Source organism: Heptranchias perlo, chromosome 25 (assembly GCF_035084215.1).
Source record: "Heptranchias perlo isolate sHepPer1 chromosome 25, sHepPer1.hap1, whole genome shotgun sequence".
NCBI classification, from domain to species: Eukaryota; Metazoa; Chordata; class Chondrichthyes; order Hexanchiformes; family Hexanchidae; genus Heptranchias; species Heptranchias perlo.
In genome coordinates, this window is record NC_090349.1 from 31,898,699 (window position 1) to 31,914,295 (window position 15,597).

General features: G+C 43.2%; 1 protein-coding gene across 3 annotated transcripts in view; it reads right to left on the reverse strand.

Annotated features, from left to right (window-relative positions):
* Window positions 1-628: 628 nt before the first annotated feature.
* ttc28 (tetratricopeptide repeat domain 28) overlaps window positions 629-15,597 on the reverse strand; it is a 626,907-nt gene continuing 611,938 nt past the window's right edge. For all 3 annotated transcript variants that reach the window (XM_068005926.1, XM_068005925.1, XM_068005927.1), the window contains 2 exons: window positions 11,830-11,937; window positions 629-2,638 (listed from right to left, as the gene is read on the reverse strand). In XM_068005926.1, coding sequence (XP_067862027.1) covers window positions 972-2,638; window positions 11,830-11,937 — 1,775 coding nt within the window. In that variant the 3' untranslated portion in view covers window positions 629-971. The remainder of the gene's footprint in view (window positions 2,639-11,829; window positions 11,938-15,597) is intronic.

Consider the following 15,597-nt stretch of genomic DNA (forward strand, 5'->3'; position numbering starts at 1 on the left):
TCCAAAATTGGATGGCTTGTGACCCTCGTTCATATCCCACTCCAGGTCTGGATCAGGAGTTCCACCTCCAGGGCACTGGATTCCTGACCGACAGCTTTGAATCTGTCTCAACTGACAGTTATACTCATCCAGTCTAAGTCTCATCAATTCACTTGAGACAACAAAACACCCACAAGGAATCCTCTCCCAAGTCAATGAAGTGCATTAAAGAAGGCCTGTGCAATGCACTGATACTGAATACAAAAATTTGCAGGGGTGGTTGGAATTATTGAGTAGATAAAATGGAGGTGCAGAGGAGAGGCTAGCGGAATGCCGTTATAACCATTAGGTGGAGGAATTTTTACAAGTAGTAATCTGAAGTGCATTATGAGACACTCCCCTGTTTGGGTTTCACCTATGCCAATTTTGTTAAGTCTCACCTTTGCTGGCTGAGCCACAGAGTGGCTGGTGATTGTGTTTAGAAGCCTTCGGAGGAAGCTCTATGATCTGAACGGGAATTACAGTTGCTCACCCTTCTTGCTGCAAGGGGACAGCACAAAAGACACCATTGAAATGCACCAAAAAATTTGACGAACACGGCACTAATTTAAAAGAAGGTCACTTTCAGTAAAAATTGGGTGCAACCTAAAACTGCCAAGCCTAGTTTATTTTGTTTTTTCAACAAATACTACTGACGACTGAGGATTGACATTCCAATGTGATTTTTGACATTTATAAACTGTTATCAACCATTAAATGACTAAGAAACGAGGCAAAATGCCATTTTTTGATTCAATAAAAATATGACATTTTTTTTACACAGTAGTTTTTTTTGCTTTTTTTTTCCTTTAACAGTATAAAAATGTTAGTACTGTTCACGCAACAAACGAGTTCAGTTTACAAATGGTGCATGTCCGACACAATTGGCTTGTACATGCTAGTCCCACAAGGTCACGTGGCAATGAAAAATCTGGTGACTGGTTGGGGTCGTTTCAGCACTTTGAGGTGGGAAAGAATTTTCTAGGAGACAGGAATTTATAACCATTCCCAGATGGGAATCTCAATGGACGCGCCTCTCTCTGAATGCTACTTGGTGGTTGCGTTGTTTCTGCTGGTTTACTGGTCTCCTGGCAACCACCACGTCCATTCTGGGTTTTCTTGTCTGCGTTCGGAAGCTTGGAAAATTCCTTAAGCTCAAATTTATCCTCTTTTCCTTCCTTCTTGCTGCGTCTGGCTGGTGAAAGATTCAAATAACTTAGAGCATCAGCTTTGGAACCCACGAGAGCCGGGTTGGATCGCAGAGCTCGAACAGGCCTGGACGAAGGCTGTGTAGCACTAGTCCAAAAGGTTTTGAGGTTGTGGACGGCCTTGACCTTCTCGTCAATGGCAGTCATTTTTAATCTGCTCAGGTCCGGGATGTCAGCCGGGCTCGAGCGTGCCGAGCCTGCGGATGAGTACGAGAGGGCGGGAGAAGGGTTACTCCCAGCTGGAGACTGTTGGCCTGAGCTTGGAGACCTGGAAATGTGAGCACTGTAAGGGGAGCTGGGATATTTGATCTTGATTGGAGATTGATCAGTTGAGGAACCAGGAGATTGACGTAACTCCGCAACAGGTGAAGATGGTGCTGTGGTTTGTCTACTGTCGCCCCCTTTAGAATAGCAGTCTCCTGCTGATTGACCTACCTCAGTAATTTCATTGGTAGGAGTGTTGTTTCCTGAGTTCACCTTCTGAAGTGATGAGCTCCGTGTTGGAGGCTTTGGTTTTGTGGTTATTGGGGAAGACTGCTTTTTCTGCCCAGTGCCATTCAGTGGTCTACTGAATGCACTTGTATCTGAAGATTTAAAAACTGAAGATCCATGAAGCCCTGTGATGCCATGGTCAGCATCAGCAGAATCTGTTTTGCCAACTGGTCCACTACTTTGATACAGTCGTTCAACAGCAAGCAAGTGGCTTTGAGTCTCCTCCAAAATCTTTTGTGCCAGCTCCTGAGGATTAAGTTTTGTCACTTTCTCCTCTTGGGATTTAACCGTGCTATCTGTCTCTGTACTGGACTGATCTGATTCTCCGGTGTCCGAACTCAGAAGTTTATTTCTGGATTCCACTTTTTGAAACGGTGAGTTTTGACTTGGAATGAGGGTTATTTTAGCGGGAGAAATGGAAGCACTAGCATTGCCTTTGAATGTTTGCCTGTCTCCAAGGTTATGGCTGTGTTCTACTCCTTCTGTAGTCCCCTCTTGTTTGTCTGGTGAGGCAGACACCCTGAGGGTGTCAGAGTAGACACTTAATGGCTCACTGCTAATAATGGAGAATCCATCGTACTCTTCCTCGTCTCTGCTTGTGTTGCTTGTCTGTGGAGAAGATCTACTTCGCAACATGGCGGCCTTGTGCGGGTAAATGTTCTTGGGCCTCTCATAGTCCTGTCGCCCCCTTTGGAGCATTCCTTCACCAGTGATGTCTGTCTTGGAAGCAAAGCTCATGGAGGAGGCGATGGAACTGAGGCTGTACACAGAGATGGCATCTGAAGCCATTGAATCTCCATAAGTGGGAGAAAATGGCGGATTTGGCTGTCCCGTTGGATTGGAAACAGACTGAGAGGAAGAGAGAGATTCCAGTGACGAAGAGCTGTCAAGACTGAGTCGTTTAGGCAATTCCGTGGAATCTGGAATAGAGTGAAACACTGTGAATTATTCATATGTTTATGGGAACAAACATTTACAAATATCTCATTTATGCTACAGATATGCCTCAGAGGGACCGAGGGACACATCTTTGCAAAGTCCAGGAAGAGGAAAGGTCATTCAGCCCATCAAAGTACATCCCACTCGTTAATCAATCCTCCCATCATGCATCTCACGCTATTTTGAATAATCCCAATGTTTTTCCCTCTTTTACTTTTCCTTTTCCCCAATTTCATCATTGATGGCACAGCCTTCAGCCAACACAGCCTTCAGCCAACACAGCCCTGCACGCTGCATTTCTCTTCCTTCTGTGGTAACGCGGCGATAGACCTTACAGCCCAATTTTGTACACTTTTCCATGGCTATCTTTCGGGTGGGATAGCGGAGGAAAATCAAGCTGCTGGACTCATGATTTAACGGTAACTAGATTGAAATCTCTTGCCATTTTCTATGTTTTTTGCTTCTAGGCTTAGCACAGAAAGACAAGCAAAAGTAGAAAATTGGGGGTCACTATGACAAGTGACATATGTTGCGTACCATTAAGTCCTGCTGCACTACTGACCAATGGGTCTCCTGCAGCAGGCTCAGCTACCTGATAATAGAGATGTGCCTAAGGAAATGAAGTTTGGCAGGAAGGCACTGACAAAGCTGTGCCGTCTTCTTTATGAAAACCTGCACATAACAGCCCAGATTTTGCTGACAAAATAACGGAGAGGCTAATGGCGCTTGCTGTTATTTATACACAAATGGTACAGCAACTTCAGGCAGATGTGCGGTTAAACACGGATATCCAAAAGCTGCTGTCTGAGATGTGCCGCTCCGCCGTTAGTTTCGCGAAAACGGCATCCTCGCTGTCAACCTCACCACTGAAATGGCGTAAAGTTGCTGTATTTTCGCGGTAGATATGAACTAAACTTGCCACAGAAACTTAAGTCTTGTCCATTCCAGTACCCTTTTAACAACATGATAATGTTAATTACTGCCAATCAACCTCTCTGGCAATGGAAGTTAACTATTACAAACATGGAGTCTCATTCCACGTTTGTAATAGTTCAATGTTGTTGGAGATTTTAAAAAGGTCAAATTTAATTTTTTTTTTACTTTTCCTTTCTCTCTCTCCAATCTTTCTTTCCCTCTCTTTATTTCTCTCTCTGTACCTGATTTGACATTGAATTCACCCTCTCTAATTTACACTTCCTTCTCAGTCCTTGTGCTGCTAATTTCACAATCGTTCAATCTGATTGGTTAAGATGGATTGGAAGATAGCAAATGTAACCCGCTATTCAAGAAAGGAGGGAGAGAGAAAACCGGAAACTACAGGCCAGTTAGCCTGACATCATTAGTAGGGAAAATGACAGGATCTGTTATTAAGGACATAGTAAAAGGGCACATAGAAAATCATAATATTTGATTTTCTAAGTGCCCTATTCATGCACAGTGTTCAGTTCCATTCGCAACCCCTCAGATAATGAAGCAGTCCGTGCCCGCATGCAGCAAGACCTGGACAACATCCAGGCTTGGGCTGATAAGTGGCAAGTAACATTCGCACCAGGCAATGACCATTTCCAACAGGAGAGAGTCTAACCACCTCCCCATGACATTCAATGGCATTACCATCGCCGAATCCCCAACCATCAACATCCTGGGGGGATCACCATTGACCAGAAACTAAACTGGACCAGCCATATAAATACTGTGGCAACAAGATCAGGTCAGAGGCTCGATATTCTGCAGCGAGTGACTCACCTCCTGACTCCCCAAAGCCTTTCCACCATCTACAAGGCACAAGTCAGGAGTGTGATGGAATACTCTCCACTTGCCTGAATGAGTGCAGCTCCAACAACACTCAAGGAGCTCGACACCATCCAGGACGAAGCAGCCCGCTTGATTGACACCCCATCCACCACCTTAAACATTCACTCCCTTCACCATCGGTGCACCATGGCTGCAGTGTGTACCATCTACAAGATGCACTGCAGCAACTCGCCAAGGCTCCTTCGACAGCAGCTCCCAAACCCGCGACCACTACCACCTGGAAGGACAAGGGCAGCAGGCACATGGGAACACCACCACCTGCATGTTCCCCTCCAAGTCACACACCATCCTGACCTGGAAATATATCATCGTTCCTTCATTGTCACTGGGTCAAAATCCTGGAACTCCCTACCTAACAGCACTGTGGGAGAACCTTCATCACATGGACTGCAGCAGCTCAAGAAGGAGCTCACCACCACCTTCTCAAGGCCAATTAGGGATGGGCAATAAATGCTGGCCTTGCCAACGACGCCCACATCCCATGAATGAATAAAAAAAAGTATGATTAGGCAGAGTCAATACGGTTTTGTGGAACGGAAATCATATTTGACAAATCTATTAGAGTTTTTAAGGGTGTAACTAGCAGGGTAGATAAGGGGGAATCCAGTGGATGTAGTATATTTGGATTTTCAAAAGGCATTCGATAAGGTGCCACACAAGAGGTTGTTACACAAGAGTAAGACTCATGGGATTGAGGGTAATATATTAATGTGGATTGAGGATTGGTTAACGGACAGAAAACAGAGAGTCGGAACAAATGGTTCATTTTCGGGTTGGCATGTTGTAACTAGTGGGGTGCCGCAAGGATCAGTGCTTGGGCCTCAGCTACTAACAATCTATATCAATGACTTAGATGGAGGGACCGAGTGTAATGTATCCAAGTTTGCTGACGGTACAAAGCTAGGTGGGAAAGTAAGCTGTGAGGAAGATGCAAAGAGGCTGCAAAGGGAGATAGACAGATTAAGTGAGTGGGCAGAAAGGTGGCAGATGGAGTATAATGTGGGGAAATGTGAAAATATCCGCTTTGGTAGGAAGAATAGAAAAGCAGAATATATTTTAAAAGGTGAGAGACTAAGAAATGCTGGTATTCAGAGGGATTTGGGTGTCCTTGTACATGAATCACAGAAAATTGACATGCAGGTACAGCATGCAATTAGGAAGGCAAATGGTACGTTAGCCTTTATTGCAAAGGGGTTGGAGTATAAGAGTAAGGAGGTCTTGCTGCAATTACATAGGGCTCTGGTGAGACCACACCTGGAGTACTGTGTACAGTTTTGGTCTCCTTACCGAAGGAAGTTTATACTTGCCTTAGAGGGGGGGTGCAACAAAGATTCAGAAGATTGATTCCTGGATGAGAGGGTTGTCGTATGAGGAGAGATTGAGTAAAATGGGCTTATATTCTCTGGAGTTTAGAAGAATGAGAGGTGATTCCTTTGAAATGTATAAAATTCTAAGAGGGCTTGACAGGGTAGATGCTGAGAGGCCGTTTCCCCTGGCTGGAGAGCTTAGAACTAGGAGTCATAGTCTCAAGATAAGAGGTTGGCTATTTAGGACTGAGCTGAGTGAAGAAATTTTTCCTCATAGGATTGTGAATCTTTGGAATTCTCTACCCCAGAGGGCTGTGGATGCTCAGTCATTGAGTATAGTCAAGACTGAGATTGATGGATATTTGGACACCAAGGGAATCAAAGGAAATGGGATACAGCGGGAAAGTGGAGTTGAGGTAGGTTAGCCGTGATCTTATTGAAAGGTGGAGCAGGCTCAAGGGGTAGTATGGCCCACTCCTGCTCCTATTTCTTATGTTCTTATACACAGTTGCTTGCCCTGTTCACTCAGTGCTATAAGTGCTGTAAGCTGCAGGGCTACGGACCGGGTGCTGGAAGGTGGGATTAGAATGGGCACCTGGTTGTTGTTCTTCGAGCCGGCGCGGACACGATGGGCCGAATGGCCCCTTTCTGTGCTGTATCTTTTCTATGGTTCTATGGTAGGTCCTAGGTGCCCTCTTTCCCTCGCTGCGACGTTATCAGCTCGCATTTTCAGCAACTTGCCACGCAAAAAATTTTACAAACTTAAATGTGCAAGGGCACGTCTAACGAATGGCACACGCAGTTAGATGCCCTGCTAAAGCAAAACTTGTCCCAACATGTGAGAACCATACAGCACTGTCAGCAGCCTTCAAAGTCAGCACGGCCCTCAATTTTTGTGTCATGCTCCTACCAGGCTAGCACTGGAGATATCTGCAATGTCAGCCTGTTTGCTACCTACATATGTATCACACGGGTCACATATCCAATATCTAAATATTGAGACGACCAAAGCTATGGTCCTCGGCACCCACCGCAAACTCCGTACCCTCACTCTCAAATCCATTCCTCTCTCTGGACATTGTCTCAGGCTGAACCAGACAGTTTGGAACCTCGGCATTCTACATGACACAGAGCTGAGCTTCCAACCTCATATCTTTTTCATCACGAAGATGGCCTTCGCCCATCACTGCCCATCTGCCAATGAAACAGTCATCCATGCCTTTGTCACCTCCAGATTCAACTATTCCAGTGCTCTCCTGGCCAGCTTCCCGTCCTCCATAGACTTCGGCTCATCCAAAACTTTGCCTCCCTTATCTTATCTCACAGCAGGACCGCTAGCCCATTACTCCTGTCTTTGCTGAACTACATCAGCTCCCAGTCCCCCAATGCCTCAAATTCTAAATTCTTGTCCCTGTAAATCCTGTCATGGCCTCGTCCCTCCCTATCTCTGTTGTCATGTTGTTTATTAATGTGTGTGGCTGCTCCTGATGTCCGCAACAGATTCAGCCCTCTGTCATTTAGCCCTACAAGCTCCGTGATCTCTCCGTTCCTCCGACTCTGTCCTCTTGTGCATCCCTGCTCCCTTTGCCTCACCGTTGGCAGACATGTCTTCAGCCGCCTGGGTCCCACACTCTGGAATTCCCTCCCTAAACCTCTTTGCCTCTCCACCTCCCTCTCCTCCTTTAAGACTCTCTTTAAGACTCAGTTCTTTGACCAAGCTTTTGGTCACCCATTCAAATATCTTCTTTGGCTCAGCATCCATTCTTTTCCTTACACCTCTGTGAAGCGCTTGGGATATTTTTCTTCTGTTGTTGTTTCAGTGGGGTGAACAACTTCATCTTTTGTGTCACTGGCCAGTAGCAACAGCTTGCGAGGACAAAACGATTGTACAAACTACTGGGTGTCCCAGAAGTTGTTCTGGGAGCTTATGCTAATTATTTAAATGATCTGACGCTGCAAAATTGCATGCATTGCTGTGGGCTAACTTCCCAGCACAGATTTTATTGGGAGCATAAAATTGGAACCGAAGCGTGGTCTGACCAGTGCATTGTAAAGCTTTAGGATAGCTTCTGTGGACATATATTCTACCATTATGTCTATATAAACTCCGCAGTGTTCAAAATATTCTGATGTGTTCTCATTAGAGGATAGGACATTTCCCCGAAAGAAAAAGTTCATTTGGCCCAACAAGCTCGACCATTTGAAGTTTACCTCACAGCGAACTCTTAATCTGATGAGGACCATAAGAATATATGCTGAAAAATGGCAAAACGCTTCCAGAAAAAGGGGAAAAGATTTGCCAGGTGGTGTCCCTCACTCAGCCTTTATCATACACACCCTAGCAGAAGCTACACACCTACTAGCAGCAGCTTTACAGTGCCTCTGGCACAGAGACCCTGGAACAGGTCACTCAATTTCCTGGCACCCTGGTTGAGAGGGAGGGAATGCCAAGAAATCAGGAGAAAATAACTGAAAAAACAAATGTAATAATAAATAATTTTATATCAAAATAAAATAGATGAACAATCTGTTGCAGGCATCAAGAGCAGCCACACACATTAATAAACAAGATGACAAAATAAATTATAATATTTCTGGTGGATACCCAAGAACACACTTCAAATATAATTCAGAATACGCAATGTGGTCCCATCTAATTATGCAGACACCTTCTTATTTAATTTATTTGGGGGCAGGTTACTCATCTGTTACAGAATTGAATGAACTGTACACAACACAAATGTGCAGTTCATATAATATACTATGTATCCCACTCCTCACCCTCTTTCTGTTGCCTACCAAAATCAGATTATAAATAATTATATAAAATAAATAAATAAGATCCTTCCATGCGTGCATAGTCTTCCAGAGATTACTATTATGAATCATTTTTGCCGAGTGTAATTCCATTAAAACTAATACTGCTTCTGCAAGATAATCTCCGTTAAAAGGTCAAGTGACACTTAAACAAAAAATAATTTACCTTATGAATCATGAATTTTTAAAAACTTTTTGACACCGTTAATTCAAGGCTTCCTTTGCAACCGAAATAGATAATCTTACTAAATGCTATTCAATAAACCTCATCAGCATGATCTGAGTTAATTGAATAAGAAGCATTTAATTTGAGAGCAAGAGGTGGAGCAACGTTAATTGAAGTTTTCAACCTGCTCCCCTCCTCTCCTCTCCTGAAGCTGCTGACTCTTTGTTGGGTTACAGTACCACAAGTACCAGCCACCCTCCAAAATCCCGCTCCAGTGTCCATTCTTCATGTGTAAGCCTAGACAATGAGTGTCAGCAGGTTACTGGAATATGGAAGGTATCACAGCCAAGCCCGGTCCTGTCCTCAACCGATATCCACACATGTGCTTTTCAACAGGGATCACTGAATAATGACCAGGAGCAGGAACTGTTCAGATCAGATAACTCCATGCAGATCAGGGACATTTCATGAGTCCTCTGGTCTGTATGCCTTAACACCACACCACAAAATATATTTACACGTTGAGCCATTGAGGGAGCTAGGTTACAATTAATTTTTAAGGAAGAAAGACTGGTATCTCTCAGAAATGTCTCAAAGTATTTCAGATACAATGAATTACTTTGAAATATAGGCAAACAAGGCAGCCATTTTGTGCATGGGAGGATGACAAACCAGCAATAAAATCAATGACCAGACAATACATTTTTGGTTGTACTGATTGGCCAGGACACAAGGAGAACTTCCTCGTCTTCCAATAGTGCCTTGAGGGTGGAAGAACTGCTCTGGTTGCAATGTGCAGCAACACTGTTAATACATTCAACAGAACACATTTACAGTTCAGCTGCATATTCTTCAACAGAGCAATTCTTCCTCGAGGATTTTGAATGTCCATTTGAACACTGGAACAAGTGCCGAGAGCCTCATTTAAATTTCATTCAAAAGGCAGTGCTTCTGACAGTGCAGCACTCCCGTCAGTATTGCACTTGATTGCCAGCACAGATTATGTGCTCACATACTGGATTGAGGCTTGAACTCATAACCTTCTGACTCAGAGTCAAGAATGCTACCAACTGAGCCAAGCTGATACTTTTAAAGCACCTATTAACGATTCTGAACATGTGTAAGAGTTTGTGGTTTTTGTACAGGAGCCAGAAGTTGTCAGAATCATTTGTGTGGTGCTGTTTGGAAATATTGGAGCAGATCATTTGGCCCATTGGCCCTGCTGTTTCATTTTATTGGTCATGGTAGCTCTATCTTCTGAATCCCAATTGCCCTTTCTCCATATATCCTTTAACATCCTTACTTCCCAAGTAAGTATCTATTTCCCTTTGGGACAAGTCAATTTATTTTGCATATGTACATGCTGAAATTCCATCAGGCCCATTTTGGGCCTGAAATGGGATATGCGCACATGGAGAATGCTCCAAATGGAAGGCTTGAAGCCTGAACAAAATTGGGCTTCTGATCTTAATGTTATTTGAGAGAGCTGCCTGCGCCTGCTGCGTCTCCACAGACAGCTCGCCTACTTTAAGAAGTTCAATGTTGGGTAAGTCCCGGGAGTAGGTTGGAGCAGCAACAGGAGAGGGGGGACGATCGGGATACAGTCAAGTCGGGAGAGCACTCCTGCTCCTCCTAGGTTTCACAGGAACCAATTTTGAAATGTTTCTAAAACAAAACTCACCTCTTGTTGGCAGCTGTTGCTTAGACAGCAGCAGCTGCTGAAGAATCCTGGGGGGAGCAGGCCTGGTTCCTGCTCCGCTTAACGGTATGCAACTTCACACATGTAAGGGGCCTAACCCCTACTTTGGGCGTCTGCTAGGGATGCCTGAAAAATGGTTTGACCCAATATTCGGTCGGATGTCTTTCAGGCGTACTTTACTGCGGGACATTAGTGCCCAAAAATGGCCCTCGTTGTGCCCATTTTACCCCCGCAAAACGGGCACAAGGTCCAATTTCTACCCCATAGTCTTTTGATGCAATGCATTCCATGTTTTCACAATCCTCTGTAAAAGAACTTTTTCCTGGATTCACTTTTTTTCCCTAATTTTAAAATTATGTCACCTTATTTTGGATTCATCTACTAGAGTAAGGAATCATTCTCATTTACCATGTCAATTCCTTTCATTATTTTAAGTACATTGATCAGATCACCCCTTATATTCCTCATTTCCAGGGAATAAACCCCAGTTTATCCAGTCTCTCATCACATCTCATCCCAGGGATCATGCTGGTAAATCATTGCTGGAATTTCTCCAAAGTCAATATATCCTTGTAGGCTGGGTTGCCCAATACAGCATATAGTTAGTACTCCAGATGAGTTCTGACCAGTACTCATATTTTACATCTGTACTGATGAAGCCCAGCATCCCATCTGGTTGCTTTTTGCAACTGCAAGTAAACATTTGATGACTTCTGTACCTGTACCCATCAATTCCTTTCTTAATCTATGATTTCCCCCCCTTGCTTCTTTATTTAGATGATATTTCTATCAGCCATTCTTACATCCAAGGTGTACTATCTCACACTTTACTGCTTTAAACTGCATCTGCCATTATTCCACTTGTTTAACCTATGTTCTTTTGCAATTTTCTGCTCTCTTCTTCGCAATTCACTATACTTCTAGCTTAGTATCATGTACAAACCTGTTATATTCCCCTCTATTGTCAAATCCAGGTCATTTATACAGAAGGGGTAATTCTATGATCCCTTTCTCCCAAATGGGGAGCCATGCTCACAGGAAACGCAAGTTGGAGAATCAAGGCTACAAATGTTGTAGTCCTATCTCCCACGCATGCTGCCTGCGAGTGCCCCGATAGAGTGAAGAGCTAGCATCCCAGCAGTGATCCCTGGATGACGGCAGTTGTCACTGCTTGCCATTCCGAGAATGTCTTTTTTATCTCTATTCTCCACCTCCTACCTTCCAACTAATCCATGTCATCGACTGCCTCCAATTCCATTCACCTCAGTTTTAGTTGGCTTGTACAGTATTGATCTAGATCGCTACTTAACGGTTCTCGGCATCTGCTTTTCAAACAGCTCAGTTGTAACAGCATGTTTCAAAACTCACCAAACAAAGCAAGCAGAGACTGGAGAGCAAAGTGCATGGTCTTTCTGTTCGCCTGCTTCCCCGTCTTCAACACCACTTCCTCTTGACCCACCTCACACAGATCAAAGCCTGGACAACAAGTTGCAAAAAGAATTGTTAGTTTGGGCCACAGTCTAGCAGTTTTTCTCTCTTTCATCTCCTTAGATGCCCCTCGTTCCACATCATATGCTCTTTATCTGACAATGCAGATGAGTGACCTACTCCCCGAACCCTGCAAATTCTGCTCTGTGATAAGGTGGTACCTAACTGCAGACACCAGGAAAGAACTCATTTATTCTGTGTCTCTGTTGGGAAGCACCTTCTCCTCACCATGTGGCTGAGATCGACTTGCCACTTGTGATGCAATGTTGTTAGTGCCCCAAACTGACCTAAAGGAATTTTCAATTAGTTTATTTTAGTGCACACAAGACTGAGTTGAGACAAATCTGGCCCTCAATTCTCTACATCCCCTCTCTCTGAACTCTCATTCCTTTACTCAGTGAGAACTGGAGACTCCAGTTCAAAGCCAGTGTACTTTGCTTTCAGCTCATTTTCCACTAATAATAGTGGTACAGTGCAGTAGACAGATAACTTATAGGACATCACAACAACTTGCATTTATAGAGCACCTTTAATGGCGTAAAACGTCCCAAGGTGCTTTGCAGGAACGTTATCAAACAAAATTTGACACCGATCCACATAAGGAGATATTAGGACAGGTGGAGGTAGGTTTTAAGGAGCGTCTTAAAGGAGGAGCGAGAGGTAGAAAGGCAGAGAGGTTTAAGCAGGGAATTCCAGAGCTCAGGGCCATCACAGGACTGCAATGTACAGATCAATGGATATAAAAGGAGATATTTCAGGACTATCTTTTCTTATATTTGTACATTTTATTATATTCATGGTTTTAATTGAAATATGTCAACTTTTACTTAGTTTGAATGAAGGATGGCAAATATATTGATGCTGACAACCTCAGTGTGATACTCATGCAAATATCCCTGTTGATAGCAATAACTTCTGAAACAGAAAACTGACCATTCCTTACTATTGGAATAAGTTGGAACATTGCAGGTGAGTGTGAAGAAAAAGGAGACGAAACTTTATTCAGCATCAAGATACTTTTAGATTGAAATTTGGCTGTGATATTTGTACCACACTGGTTAATAAGTTCTTAAGAAATTTAGCTGTTCATTACTTGTTGGGTCATCAATGTCATTAAAATAAGAAACAGAGGAATTTCATGAAAATGAATTAATCAATGTCTTACAAGTACCACACAGCTGAGTTTCAAACCATCTTTGTTGAACTATGCTCCCATTGAGAAAGGGGGGGGGATAGGAAGCTGTGTGATCATGGTGGTTAAAATGGAATGTGTTAAGAGGGGGTACTCTGGGTTTAAATGGACCAGACAGGCAAGGACAGTTGGACAGGGGTCTGTCCTAGGCATGAAATGAATTCATAACAAGGCAAGTGATGTCAATAATGGAAACTGGAACACTTTCTGTTTGGGCCCCCAGTGTCAGCATCCCAGATCAGGTTCAGTATGTTAAATACAGAGTAAAGCTCCATCTGCTCTGTTGTAACATTGGGGGTGATTTTAAACCCCAAGAATGGGTGGGTCGGGGGCATGTGGGAGTTGAAAACAGTTGTTTTTTCAGGTCGCAACCGCAAAATTTTTGGACTTGGCATTCCCAGTGGGAAGCCTGTACTTTTCCGCGCTGACGTTAAACCCGGAAATAAAGCTGGGTTGCGGTTGCGACCCAAAAAACAACTATTTTCAACTCCCACCCGCCCCCAACGCACCCGTTCTTGGGGTTTAAAATCACCCCCATTATGTCTCAGCCTCAACCTCAGAAGAGCATCCTTTACTGCACCGGTATGGCATTGTTCTACTGGCTATTCTGTGGCCTCCCTCAGTGAGGTTGCTAATTTACTGGTGGCCCATTAGGACCTGGATTGGTGCTGCCCAAACTCATTTCTTGTAGGACCCTATTCAGCTAGCTAACCGCGAACTTCATTCCATCTTTCTGGGTTGGATTTGAACTCAAGTCCCAGAAGTGAAAGACCACTGTCTAATCCACTACATTATCCATCCCTCTCAAAATGCAGTCTTCCATCCAACCAGTCGTTCATTCCTGATATTTCCTGTCAAATTTTAAACAATCATTTTTCTGAATAGAATTCTTCAAATATTTGCTGTGGAACACTTGCTCTTGTGGTGCCGTCTGTTTAATAGTCAAAGAAACACAATCAAATATCTATTTACTTTTGCTATCATTTATTCTAGATAGTTAAGAGGAAAAACGGGGAGCTTTCTATTGGCTGTGGTAGGCATTTAATGTAACCTGGGGAACAGGGCTGGCAGAAAATGATCCTTCTGGGACCCACTGGGCAAATTCTTAGAAAAGGTTAACAATACATCTTGCTTATCTCTGACTCAGAACATTCAAATTTAATCATAATTGTTCCTTCTCAGACCATTTGTAAGCAGTTTAACTGATGGATTACTGAACACAATTGAGAGCAAGAGAAGAAATCAGGTTCTTCAAGGCTCAATACCCAATTGTAATCCACAGCAAAATCTAAGGACATCTCAGCTTCTAAAATATAGTGATTTGCTCAAAACGCCACAGTGTACGGACACACAGGCCCCACAGTATAGGGGGCTAGTGACTGAGCTCTACTTGTGCTGCCTACAGTAGCACAAGCGAGATCAGTGACTCTGTCTGTAAGTACAGTAATCTTTAACCGTCTCCACAACAGACCCTCTGACCTGCTCCACAAAACAAATAAAACGTGGCAAATAGAGGACGGCAAAATAAGGCAAATTTTATTTGTATCAAAACGGTGAAACGAATGGAAAATGTCCAAAGTGTTGTAGCTGGGATTTTGTTTATTGGGAAAATGAATGGCAGAGTGTGTGAAGAAATATTAAACTTTTAGTGCATGAGTTATAAGGAAAGCATTGAAAAACTCAATCTCTACAGTTTGGAAAGGAACACAGTTAAGGTGATCTAACTGAGGTATACCAAATGGTGTAGATAAGGAAAACCCAGAATATTATTTGAAAATAAACCAGGAAAGTAGGACAAAATGGAAATTAGTCAAGATTAAATTTAAAATAGATATTATGAAGAACTTCTTTAATCTAAGAATGATAAACATATAATCTGCAGGTAGATGATAGTAGTGCGGAGGTTAAAAATGGGGGTGGATGCTATAATGAGAGCATCAGTGTACTATGGGGATAAGTGGGCTTGTCTGGTTTTTAACTTTCCTTGAGTTTCTCTGTAATACAGCAGCACAGAACATGGGCAGAGAGTCACCATGTGAACAAACTATTAATGATTATGGTGAAACCTGGTGATGAGACAAAGCCTCCACACTAACACAGTGGGACGGCATGTGCTTCACACAAGCATTTTCTCACATAATGTCAGGTATGCTACCAAAAGGCTACACTGTGTATAGTGATATTGGTCAGAAAAAAATCAAGTCTGGAATTGAACTCGAGAAAGTATCTATGGAAGACCTGAGTTTGTAACACATAGCAAGAGTCAATGTCTTCAGGAGAAGAAAAGGAGAGAGGAGAAAAGGGGAGAGTAAATAAGTGTTTGGCTGCCAGATTATTTAGGCAGTGCTGAGACCAACAGCCCATTAATTGTAGCAACATTAGGACTCTAAGACATAAAACATGTAATTATCAATCAACTCACATTGATTTAATTGTTCACCTATTAAAAGTAAATG